General features: G+C 40.0%; 2 protein-coding genes across 2 annotated transcripts; one reads left to right on the forward strand and one right to left on the reverse strand.

Annotated features, from left to right (window-relative positions):
* Positions 1–189: 189 nt before the first annotated feature.
* Positions 190–1,965, forward strand: LOC132567310 (adenosine receptor A3-like). The gene is made up of 2 exons (XM_060232991.1): positions 190–512; positions 1,333–1,965. The coding sequence occupies exons 1-2, from the start codon at positions 190–192 to the stop codon at positions 1,931–1,933; spliced, it is 924 nt and encodes a 307-aa protein (XP_060088974.1). The 3' UTR covers positions 1,934–1,965.
* A 1,819-nt stretch (positions 1,966–3,784) lies between these two features.
* Positions 3,785–12,404, reverse strand: ATP5PB (ATP synthase peripheral stalk-membrane subunit b). Its single transcript, XM_060231235.1, has 7 exons — positions 11,964–12,404; positions 11,832–11,874; positions 8,963–9,108; positions 8,118–8,281; positions 6,850–6,975; positions 5,140–5,319; positions 3,785–3,924 (listed from the first exon to the last, which is right to left on the reverse strand). Exons 1-7 carry the CDS (start codon positions 11,992–11,994, stop codon positions 3,853–3,855), a joined length of 762 nt encoding a protein of 253 aa, XP_060087218.1. The 5' UTR covers positions 11,995–12,404; the 3' UTR covers positions 3,785–3,852.
* Between the last annotated feature and the right edge of the window lie 22 nt (positions 12,405–12,426).

Consider the following 12,426-nt stretch of genomic DNA (forward strand, 5'->3'; position numbering starts at 1 on the left):
CTTCCTCTTCAAAGCCTCACTTCCGAAGAATATCAAAGCACTTAGCGGGGTAGTGCAATTAGTTCTCAGAAATTTATGAGTGTGAACTGCTGGCAACACTGTGCTTTAGTATTTATGGCTAACTGGTGTCAGAGCTGCTGAATAAGCTCCAATTTTATGCCTCCTGTTTTGAGAAATTCTGTTTTCAATATGGATCTTGATAAGGCTTATACATGCCTGGAGTCTGTGATTGCGTTGCTTGCTATCTTGGGCAATACCCTTGTCATTTGGGTAGTGAAGCTGAACTCAGCTTTTCAGACAACCACTTGCTACTTCATTACCTCACTAGCGCTGGCAGATATTGCAGTTGGGCTTGTGATGCCAATGGCCATCGTGGTGGCTTTAGATGTTCCACTCCCATTTGAAGCCTGCCTCTTCATGTGTTGCCTGCTGGTGGCTGTTACACAAACCTCGGTCATGTCTTTACTCACTATTGCGGTTGACAGATACCTGAGAGTGAGGTTCATTACCAGGTGAGTAATTCTTGTTGAAGATACTGTTCCAAGGATGGCTTGGATACTTGGGTTTAAACATTTGAATAATATGCAAAGGATTGTCTGCATTTATGGTTGGCAGATGACTATTTGAATGTCTGACCTGTTGGGCTTGTACTCTCCATTATCAAACCATGATTGCGAAATAAAGAGGAAGAGGGCTGAAATCCACACTCAGCCAGAACCTTGTCAACCTTGGGCCAATCTCTCTCTTTCAGCTTTGCTTCACTTACGGTGTGGGGGCGGGGGGATGAAGGGGAGAGACTCAAGAACACAGCCCTGAACTACTTGGAGGAACAATGGAATAAAACTGTAACAAAGGGAATTGCTTAAGATACTGACTCAAGAGGGGCAAATTTTGACTTGAGAACTTTTAAAACATTGGGTATAAAAGTCATATGCCTTTATTTCTTTCATGGAGATCAAGCCAACATACAACGAACATTTGCCCCACCCAAACTATTTCTTCACAATGGAATGAGGGCAGATTATACTGCTAGCTACTAGAAGTGCCCAAGATCAGCTTCTTAAGAGAGAGCAGATTTAAACCACGTGGTACAATACTAAACATATGGATTTAATTGTTTAATAACTTGGTTGCTTGTAACATTAGATTTTATTATGTTTTAATTTATTAGCTGCCTTTGTAGCCCTTGTGAGAGCAGAAAGGCAGAATTTTGTAAAAAATAAATTTTAAAAAAATATGGCCAAGAGCAGTCACTCATAAACACAAATGCACATGAACTGGAACTCTTAAGATTACTTGATATGGAATTCAGTTTTCTCCCTTTGAAAACAGGTATACAATAATAACCAGTCAGAAAAGAATTCAGGTGGCTCTGGGAACAGTTTGGCTGTTGTCTATGCTGGTGGGGTTTACACCTATCTTTGGATGGGCACAAAACCCATTGTCAACAGACTATAGAAACTCAAGCAAGAAGACATGCAGTTTCACTGGAGTAATGAAAATGGAGTACATGGTTTATCTTAGCTTCTTTGTCAGCACCCTCATCCCACTGATCATCATGGTTGTCCTCTATGGAAAAGTCTTCTGTATCATCCGAACAAAGCTAAGGCAATGGTCAACAGATGCTGGAAGAAGAAGAACATTTTACAGGAAAGAGTTTAAGACAGCCAAGTATTTGGCTCTGATCCTTTTCTTATTTGCTGTGTGTTGGCTTCCTCTGTGTATCATGAACTGTATTCTTTATTTCTACCCTGCTCTTAAGATCCCCAAGCATGTGTGGTATATGGGCATCCTTCTCACCCACTCAAATTCAGCCATGAATCCCATTGTCTATGCTTTCAAGATAAAGAAATTCAGGGAAACATGCTTCCAGATTTTAAGAATTTATATCTTATGCAAGGATCCAGAACACGCACTTAACAGTACATCTTAACATGGGAAGTTGTCAGACCTTTGCTCCTGCAAGCTGAGCACTGAACAACACTGGCTCTCTGATATGGCAGCCAGAACACATTTTAAGGCCAGTGGGAGCTTGTTCTTAACTGGATGCCACAAATCTGAACTTAGGATTTTACTTACCCAAAGTAAGTTCTCTACCAGTGTGCTAGTTCCTCTCTAGTACATTAGAAAAAGACATAAAACTGGGCAGGTATGAGTTTTATATTTTCAAGGCTTGATTAACTCATGTTCTTTACCATACTTTTATTCATTTTTTCCCTCCTATAGTGTAGTTCAGTTGTAAGGTCTTTGGAGCAGGGACCTACCTTTTTCATGCATTACTCTATGCCTTAGAATACATAGCACTGATGCTATACTACTACTGATTCTTCACAAAGGAAAATTGTGTCAGAATGTAGCAGTTAGAGGGCTGTACCAGGACATGGGAAGCCCAGGTTCAGCCTTCTGCCCCACTCCAGCATGGAGTTCACTGGGTGACACTAGGCCAGTCACACACAGTCTCTCTACCTAACCCACCTATCTGATGAAGTGTGCATGCACACAAAAGCTTATACCCACATTCACAATTATGCATATAATTTAATGAACATTGCAGAGCTGTGAGAAATTGCAGATGTTCAGAACATGTTCCATACACATCCTGGAGCATTCCCAACGTCCCTTCCTTCATATGCCTTGAGTTTTCCCTCCAGAACTCTAAATAAGCTCCTTTTGATAATGGGAGCAATTTAGATTACACATTTTAAAAAAGTACTAAGTACTGTCATACTTCCTCTATATATACCTATTCGATTCTACTAATGCTCTCATTATGTGAAGCAATCATTAGTCATTTTAGATAACAGTAATGGAGTTTACATAGCTTAATACCATGTTATACATACTATTGCTCAGGACATTGTGACTCACAGCTGAATGTGTGAACTGACCCAACAAGTATTATAACTGAAGTTATTAAAGTTATACCTGTGAAATGTAAATACTTATGCCAGTTATTTTACCAATAAATATGGATTCCTCCATTTTGCTTTGTCACAGTCTGTGACCATCCTTAGGATAACGCTGCCTTCTGCCATTGTGCTGAGTAGTGTGAAGACTCCCAGGCCTCAGAAATAGAGGGGAGGGAGTTAAACCACCTGTGTCATTGTCCTCTCACCTGACAATAACCCCTCTTTGCAACTGGAGTTGCCAGCTCTTCTTCCTCCCTTGCCTGTTGGAAAAAGCTCCCGTTTATACCCCTCCCCATCCTGCTCCTTAACATGAATGGCTTCTCATTGGACTTCCCTCCTCTTGTGCCAGAACCCCTACCTTGGGACCCCCTCTCCTCTCAGTGGGCCAAGCCCTTCTTCACATCAGCCACAGCTGGGGAGGGGGTGGGGCAGGAGCTCCTTGCTGTTTGCTTCACTTGGATCCGCTGAGGAACCCATCACCCACCCTCCTCACCAGTCTACTTCCCAAAGCTGGGGGAGGATTAATGCCAGACACAAACAGTGGATGATTCTTGGAATCCAAAATCCAAACACAAGACTGACATTCAATACTGTTGAGGGTAAGAAAAAAGCAAGGACCATTTACTCCAATGTATTGAGGCTAATATGTCCTTCATTAGCCATCACTTTGGTAAAACTGTAATGTGTGCCAAATTCCATTTAGTTTAAAAGGCTGAGGACAGAAAGTTAAAACAATTGTATTAATTTCACTTCTTGGCACTTTCATTCATTTGCTCAAGCCACAGACACATCCCTGAGCCAAAATTAAACTGCCGTAAGATGAACAAGTGGAAGGAATGCAACTTATTCTACAATTGCAAGAATGAGAGCACAACAATAGTACAGATGTTTTAATTAAGAATATCAATCATACAGTTTATTGGGTTGCAAGTAAATGCCGAATTTAGACAGCTGCCTGTGCAGATTTAGACAACAACTTCAGGTCTGAGATGCATTTGGCAATGCTCTCCTTCTCCTGCAACACAGAAGAAAATGAACAGTTTGAGACACGAGGGGAGGGAGAAGGAGAAAAGAGGCTTTCAAAAGAAAAAAGTGCAGTTGTCACCAGATTATACTAGGGAACTGGCAAAAAATTAAGGCAACCTAGTATGAAGCCACACTGCTTTGAAGTTATATGCCATACAGTAGGGAACAATTCTGAAAGAATACGCAATCCCATCACATTCAAGACAAGGCTTCCTCAGGTTTTGCCCATGTGAGCATTATGGAAAAAATTATCAACAGAGACCTAGAAATACTTACGATATGTTTAAGGACATACAAAAATTATATTGGATCTACAAAGCCTTCTTCAAGTATCATGAAGATAAAGAAAAACCTATTAGCCCAACCCTGAAAAAGTATCCCTGGACAAGGTCTTCCCTTTTGGAATTAAGGGGCTAGGAGTATGATGCCTGCATGAAGCTCTGCAAACATACAGAGCAGGCAGGCATAGAAGTAGACCAGGGACAGGTTTAAACCCATCTGATTTAAACGCACTCAACTGGGGCTTCTTTGTGCATTCCTTGACTTTTTCCTCAATAAGTAAATAACAAACTACTCTGTACCTCAGTTCTGTAACAGATATGTGGCTTCCTCATACATTGTGATTTCAGGAACAATGTAAAGATGCTGGCCTGCACCAAATCAGCATTTTCTATAAAGCTTTGTGTAAGTGAGCTACAAAAGAAGTTAGGCATGACTAAACTCACTGAAATGAACAAAGGAGTAATTGGACTATGGTCTTCTTTTGTAATGCCTTAAACAATGTTATCCAGAAATCATTGAGTATTACTGTAAACTTAATTTGTTCAAATATGTTGTAATCAGAACACAAATTCTGTCATTTATAGCGAATATAAAATATTTTTCTATTTTGTAATAATTTGATCAGCTAATAATTTCATATTTGTCAGTCTCCAGCTTCCTACCTGAAGCTATCAATACATGTAGGAATACAAACATCAGCTTCAGACATATCTGAATCAATGGCATCCATCTTCTTCACAGCAAAATTCATATGCAACAACCTAAACATTAGCCCTAATAATAATAATAATACATAAATAACATCCCTTCTCTTCAGTAGACCAAGTGCAATTTGCTGCTTCTCCAGAGGTAAAGCAATTTTTGTAGGGATAAAGTATCAGTTACAAGGAGACATACACGATGGTAATCATTTTGTAATTACCTGCTGAGCCGTTATACTCTTCCTAACATTTTGCTCCACCCAACGGATCATGTGTTCTTGTTCCATGTGCCGTATGAAATGCTGCATAGCTACTTGATAGTCTAGCCGCTTCTTCACGTCAGAATATACGGTGAGCAGCCTCTCTCTATAGTTGCTCTGCAGCAGCATAGCTACAATGTTCTAAATGGGCAAAGAAAACCAATTTTCAAGGGCAGTTCTTCCAATAATATTTGCTTCAGTATGACATACTTCGTTTCCAATAATATTTACTTCACTACACGATTCATACACAGAGTATTAAATACCCTTAAAGTTTACATATAGATATTGTAAACAAACATCATAAATGAAGATAAATTTGAAATAAAATCTATCTTGGCAACAGTTCTGTACCAGATACTACTAGTCAATTTAAACATAGCTACCTCATACATTGTATGTCTCTTCTTCCAGTAACACACCATTTTTTTCTACCGCTAACAATGTTCCACATCAGTTGTCTCCTCAATGGCATCAAAATTGCTCACATTATGGAATAAAACTAATGAGATACAGATCCCCAGTTTGCTGTTACACAAATTTTTTAATAATAAAAGGATCCACGAGTGCATCCATCTTTCCATTTGTAGATGGCATAACATCAGAAAATAAAGTTAGGAATCTCAAAAATGGCCACCAGGAAGATCATGGAAGTTCCAGTGCCAAAAATAAAGAGAGTCTGGACATCCTGGTCTGGGTTATCTCAACACCAGGTGGTAGGCACAACCACAGAATAGCTGCCCTGGGAGGAAGAGCCATCTACATACCAAAATGGGTCCAAAAGCACTGGGGAGAAGAGGTGTAATTTTTAATATATACTGGGAAAGAGCAGTAACAGAGAATAAAGCCAACGTTGTGGTAACAGCTGCTAACAAAGCAATATTATTGTGATCAGCACTGCCAATTAGAGTTTCAATGTCTAAACAGAAGCTCTGCTGGATACGAGTTGCGCCTGGACACATTGGGGACCCCAATTTAACTAATAGCTAATTGTTTCTTTACTAATAGCAATCCCCAAAGTTGTTTCTAAATATCCATAATGTCCATGAACAGTACTTCCAACTTATTTTCTCGAAAACTAGAAGACCTTTTAACAACACAAAATAAAGCAAACCAAATCTGGAAATATAGAGATGGAGGGGGGATGGCAGGGAACAAACAGGCAATTAATTATTCATTTTCTCCACTATATCTCCATAGGAATTTTTTTAAAAGATTAGAATTTTAGCATTCTCCTAATAGCTCAGATGACCCAGGCTATTTTTTATCACAAATCTTGTAATTATGTTATCTGGCCATTAATGCTAGGAAATCTTTTATTTAAGAATTTCTGCTAATGTTTTGATGCTGTAAACAAAATCTCTATTTGTATACAAAGATAAGTAGTCTTTTCCCAACAAAATATTTTCCCAACAAAATTTCAGAATATTTTTCACAGGAGTTTACTATACGGTGCTATCACAGGTTCAAAGTAATCACACAAGGACAAAATAAAGATTCAGAAGAATTTGGGATTTAGAGAAAAGACAAAACACCAGTTCAACAAGAACTTATATTTTGTTCTAGAAAATGGTTGGATGAAGTCCAGAGGCTCCCTCAAAATAACTTTCCATAATGCTATTCAACACATGTAAAATTACAGACAATGCTTATATATTTGCAATACTGTACCCTCTTGGTATCAAAAAGATAATGGCGACCCTCAACCCTCCACTGTTCTTTCTTCTCATTCTCAATTGCCTTCTCCAAGTCGTTTATCATACTATTTTTTACAGCTGTTAAATTAGATACTTTTTCCTAGAAACAGAGAAAGATTAGACCAGATTAATTTGAACAACTTCTAACTTGGCATTTACAGCCTATCTTCCAGGCAACATTAGAAGCAGCAGAAAAAATTAGAAGCTGTAGTACTGCTATCTGATTTAGATGTGTGTGGGGTTTTTTTAGCGGTACTCAAAAGGAGCACAAACAACCCAAAACCAGACAGGTACATTTATTACAGGATTAGTTCCTGTGGATCCATTCTGCTAACAGCAATGCTTTTCTTTAAAGCCTGGACCTTTCATCAGTCAAGGGTCTTTTTGGCTGGAGGGAAGTATCACCTTTAGAAGAACAGATTCAAATACTCCAACTTAGTTTTCTCTACCTACACAGAGAAACTACAACCTAAAAATATCTTTTGCCATAAGTTTCTCATTCTGACTAATTTAAAACAACTTATGGAAACTCCAGTTGGTACAGAATACTGTGATCTGGCTACTATCAGATGCTAAGTGGAATCTCCATATTGTTCCTACTCTGTAGAATGGGGTTCCCCAACCTTTTTCAGCCTGTGGCACCTTTGGAATTCTGACACAGCATGATGAATGCAGTCACAAGAGGCAGAGTCAGCCATAGTTACACAATGAAGTTTCTTCTACTGTGCCAGCAAATAAAAAAAAAATCTTACAAGGTGTTATGCAACAAAAAAACGTGTATTTGAACAGCGCTTCTACATACAGCATGAAAAACAGATTTAACCTTAAAGTGTTAAAACGTTCAAAGTCCTGAAAGCTCAGTAGTTTTAAGGATTTTAAAATTCTTATTACTGTAATGTACAATTAAAATTCACTTCATTCTTTGGATATTCTGAGATTGCATGCTTATTAAAAACAAAAAGAAACCAGAATTTGAACTAAAGGATAACTGTTGAATTGCACTGAAAAAAAATTAGTGTACTAAAATAAGCCTAATCATTATGTGTCCAGGGTGGGAGGAGTGGGGAGTGTTAAGTTTAGAGATGTGCATGCACAGTTCACATTATTTACAAATACAAAAAAAGGGACACATTTTGGCTGATAAAGCTTTGGTGTTTCATGCATAATGCAGGCTACAATATACTTGCAAAATACCAACAACAACATATTACTAGTGACAGTAATACAAGTTTCTTCTCTCACCTCAATGAGCTTGTCAGCAAAAGCTGCTACATTTCCACCATACTTCTTAATTCCATAGATGATGATTCCCACAATACAAATTCCAGAAAGTGTTTCATGGTTAACTACGTAAATTTCCTTGGAAAGTAAATAGAGCAGAAGCCCAGTTCCCAACATATAGGGGCCTACAAGCAAGCAAACGGGGAAAAAAATCCACCTTACATAAACAAGCAAGATACTCTGCATAACAGAAACTGAGCTTTTAAAAAAGAAAGCTATCGTATAGGAACATTGAGAATTTCTATCATCCACATTCATGCAGATTTGTCACGATAGAACACTCAGTCAATGCTAAGAAAAGTTTCATCCTTCTAATTCTATGGACTTATATAGACTTATAAAGGTGGACCATTACTTAGGATTGCACTGTGTGCTTTCTAACCTGGCAGTTTTTTGAAAAAGGTGTTTTTTCACTAACACTGAATGACTTCTCAGAGATCTTTTGTCTCTGTTCACTTTGTCAGTTGTTAACATTTAATACCATATGTTCAGAGGACCATGCTAAACCACCACACTAAAAAGATTCTGGGACAGTTCCAAACGACAGCATAGCACTTTATGAAGAAGGAAAGTGTAATTTTTGCTAATACCATTCTCACTCACGCTCCCCTCCCCATTCCTGTGATCCTCAGTCAGACTCTTTTAGGGGTTCAGTGGGATGCAGCAAGTGGGGCAGGGAATTCCCATTCTACCAGCTTAACTTCATTGGTGGTGCTTAGATCCAACTCTGTGAATACCATTAGCCAGGAACTGCTTTTCCCCATAATAACATTCATATAAGAATGTATGCTGGCAGGCATACTAACCTGTGACTCCTGTTTTAGGGTACAGGAACTGGAAAAACTCTTCAGGGATTATCCCATGACGAATTTTACCTCCTGTCTCAGGCAGAGGTGGCACTGGAGCCAAGTGCTGTTGACTAGTGTGAAGTGGTCTTGAGATATGCACCACTCTGCAGTAACAAAGGCAGAGTGATGCAATATTAATTCCATTTACAAGAAGTTTAAACTGAATTTCCAACACAAATCAGTATCATAATGCCCCTGTATAAATCGGTGGTGCGGTCTCATTTGGAGTACTGTGTGCAGTTCTGGTCGCCGCACCTCAAAAAGGATATTATAGCATTGGAGAAAGTCCAGAGAAGGGCAACTAGAATGATTAAAGGGCTGGAGCACTTTCCCTATGAAGAAAGGTTGAAACGCTTGGGACTCTTTAGCTTGGAGAAACGTCGACTGCGGGGTAACATGATAGAGGTTTACAAGATAATGCATGGGATGGAGAAAGAAGTACTTTTCTCCCTTTCTCACAATACAAGAACTCGTGGGCATTCGATGAAATTGCTGAGCAGAAAGGTTAAAACGGATAAAAGGAAGTACTTCTTCACCCAAAGGGTGATTAACATGTGGAATTCACTGCCACAGGAGGTGGTGGCGGCCACAAGTATAGCCACCTTTTAAGAGGGGTTTAGATAAAAATATGGAGCACAGGTCCATCAGTGGCTATTAGCCACAGTGTATGTGTGTATATAAAATTTTTTGCCACTGTGTGACACAGAGTGTTGGACTTGATGGGCCGTTGGCCTGATCCAACATGGCTTCTCTTATGTTCTTATGTTCTTAATATGATCAAGAAAAATCCCCCAAGACTACTGTATAATTAAATGTAAACTGAAGGCAGAAACTCAAAGTCATAAGAAAGATATGAGAGCAAGATGGGATAAGTTATTCTATGTTGCCTGAGAAATTTGTACTTAAGTGATGTAGCAAATACTTTTCAGGCACAGAATTGTATATGCTCAATTGGGCAATGAAAGAATTTCTACTCTATTATACGCAGACGATATATTTCATTAACAAAAATTGTATTAAAGACAACCTTGTAGACATTATTTAATTATTGTTTTGAAAAAGAAATCTCTATAAATATTGGTAAGATCAAAGTAATTTCCTTTGAAACTGTCTCACGCAATAAATAGCTGGGTGATAAGAAAATATAAAATTGAACAGGTTCCATCATATAAATAATTTAGGATTATTTCTGATGTTATGTTGGACATTGAATAGTGCATCAATCCTAGTTAAGACCAAAAGGGAGGTTGGGGCGATGGGAATGCAGTATATTCCAATAGAACTCCAATTATTTACTACTAAAATTGCAAAATCAGCTTCTATACACAGCTCTGGTTTGAATACTGGTGGCTACTTCTTCTCTTGTATTAATTCAATTCAAATTCCTGACATCAATTCCTAAAGTGCCTAGATGTACATTCACTATGGATCTCAGATTAGAAACTGGTCTTACGTTACTTAAACATTTGGCCTAGCAAGCAATTTTAGAATCCAACTTTCGTTCATCAGTGATGACCAATTTTCTCTACAGCCTGATGACTGATACTTATACTCCAACTTGGCTCAATCCAATAAGTGAGAAACTGACCACTTTGGTCTCCCCGTCCTTTTAAAAATTCATGGGGTGCCACAGGGCTTGGTTCTGGGCCCAGTACTTTTCAGTGGCATCAAATTGGGAGGAGAAGTGAATGCACCAGAAAATAAAGAATTCAACAAGATCTGAACATACTGGAAAAGTGAGTGGAAGTAAACAAGATGCAATTTAACGATAAGTGCCAAGTTCTACATACGCTTCTGGGTAGCAACATGTGTGAACAATATATTGGGGTATGGGTGGTCTGTAAGTTACATATGAGCAGTCAGTGTGATGCAGTGGCAAAAAAAAGCTAATGTCATCTTGTGGTGTGTCAACAGAGAAATAATATCCAAATTGCAAGATGTCATAGTTCCGTTGTACACTGCATTGGTCCGGCTGCACCTGGAGTATGCTGTGCAGTTCGGAAGCCTCACTTCAAGAAGGATGTGGAAAGAATGGAGTGGGTGCAGAACAGAGCGACAAAGATGATCGGGGTCTGCAGACCAAGCCCTATGAGGAAAGGCTGAGGGACTTGGGAATGTTCTGCCTGGAGAAGAGGAGGTTGAGGTGGGACATTTGCTCTCTTTAAGCATCTGAAGAGCTGTCACTTAGAGGAGAGTAGGGAGCTGTTCCTGTTGGCAGCAGAGAACAGGACTTGCAATAATGGGTTTAAATTAAAAACGGGTAGGTACCAGCTGGATATTACGAAAAACATTTTGACAGTAAGAGTTGTTCAACAGTGGAACCAGCTATCTAGGAAGGTGGTGAGCTCCCCCTCACCGGCAGTCTTTAAGAAATGGTTAAACAAACACATGTTGGAGTTGCTCTAGGCTGATCTGCACTGAACAGTGCCTGTATGGTCCCCTTCCAACTCTACGATTCTAATAACTAAGATTTTTTTTTTTAAAAAAATGACTTTTACTGATTTTGCTAATCTTTTTTCACAGTTAATCTAAAGCCCAGTGAATGGACTCAGAAACTGAGCCTCGGTCTCTGGGAGAACAGCGTTAACTAAATCCTCCATCCCCCAGCCCAAAGGCCCGAATAAGCGCTCTATAGAGATTCGACAACTGGGAAACAGCGCCCCCTATCAAACGGCTAAGCACACCGCACAGAAAAGAAACAAGGTGGGAAAGCCCATGCCAATCACCCGCGATAAACCCAGATACTCGGAACGAGACAGCCGACAAGAGCCGCCTTTCACCGCCAAGAGTCCAACTACCCCCAGCTCCCTTTTGCACCTGTACTCACCCCACGGAGAGAGCGGGCGCCAAACTCCTCAAGGCGGCAGGGGCTGCAGAACACAAAGGAAACAGCTAATCATAGGACAGCCGAAGGACAGCACCCTCTCTCCACCAACCACCCCGTATGAGCCTCGCTTACCCAAGCCACGCAAAACCAACCGGGCCAGCATCGCGTCTCCAGCAGCGCTGCCCTTCCTGTCCCTGTGACCCCCGCCGGCTGTGGCAGCAACAAGATGGCGTCCCCCACAAGGGAAGTCTCGCGAGAACCTCCCCCTCTGTCACTGGGCGGCCGTCATGAACACGCTAGATTGAATTCAATCCCGCGAGTGCTGGCAAATCCACGCGAGAACACAACACAGGAGAGGAGTATGGGGCTGAGAACAATGACTACTTCCGCTCAAAATAATAACGTTACATTATACCCCTTCAGCCAGAGGCCATCTAGGTTTGACACAAGTGGCCGCGGTTAATTCAATGAGAAGGGCCTAACTGAAAAAAGAGAAATTATTTTCCTTTCGCAATTTTCCTTTCATATCACGAGACCAACGAACGTCCACTCTGACCTTACACTTCTTGTTCTCTATGACGGGGTGTGTGTGTGA

This window comes from Heteronotia binoei, chromosome 2, assembly GCF_032191835.1.
Source record: "Heteronotia binoei isolate CCM8104 ecotype False Entrance Well chromosome 2, APGP_CSIRO_Hbin_v1, whole genome shotgun sequence".
Classification (NCBI taxonomy): domain Eukaryota; kingdom Metazoa; phylum Chordata; class Lepidosauria; order Squamata; family Gekkonidae; genus Heteronotia; species Heteronotia binoei.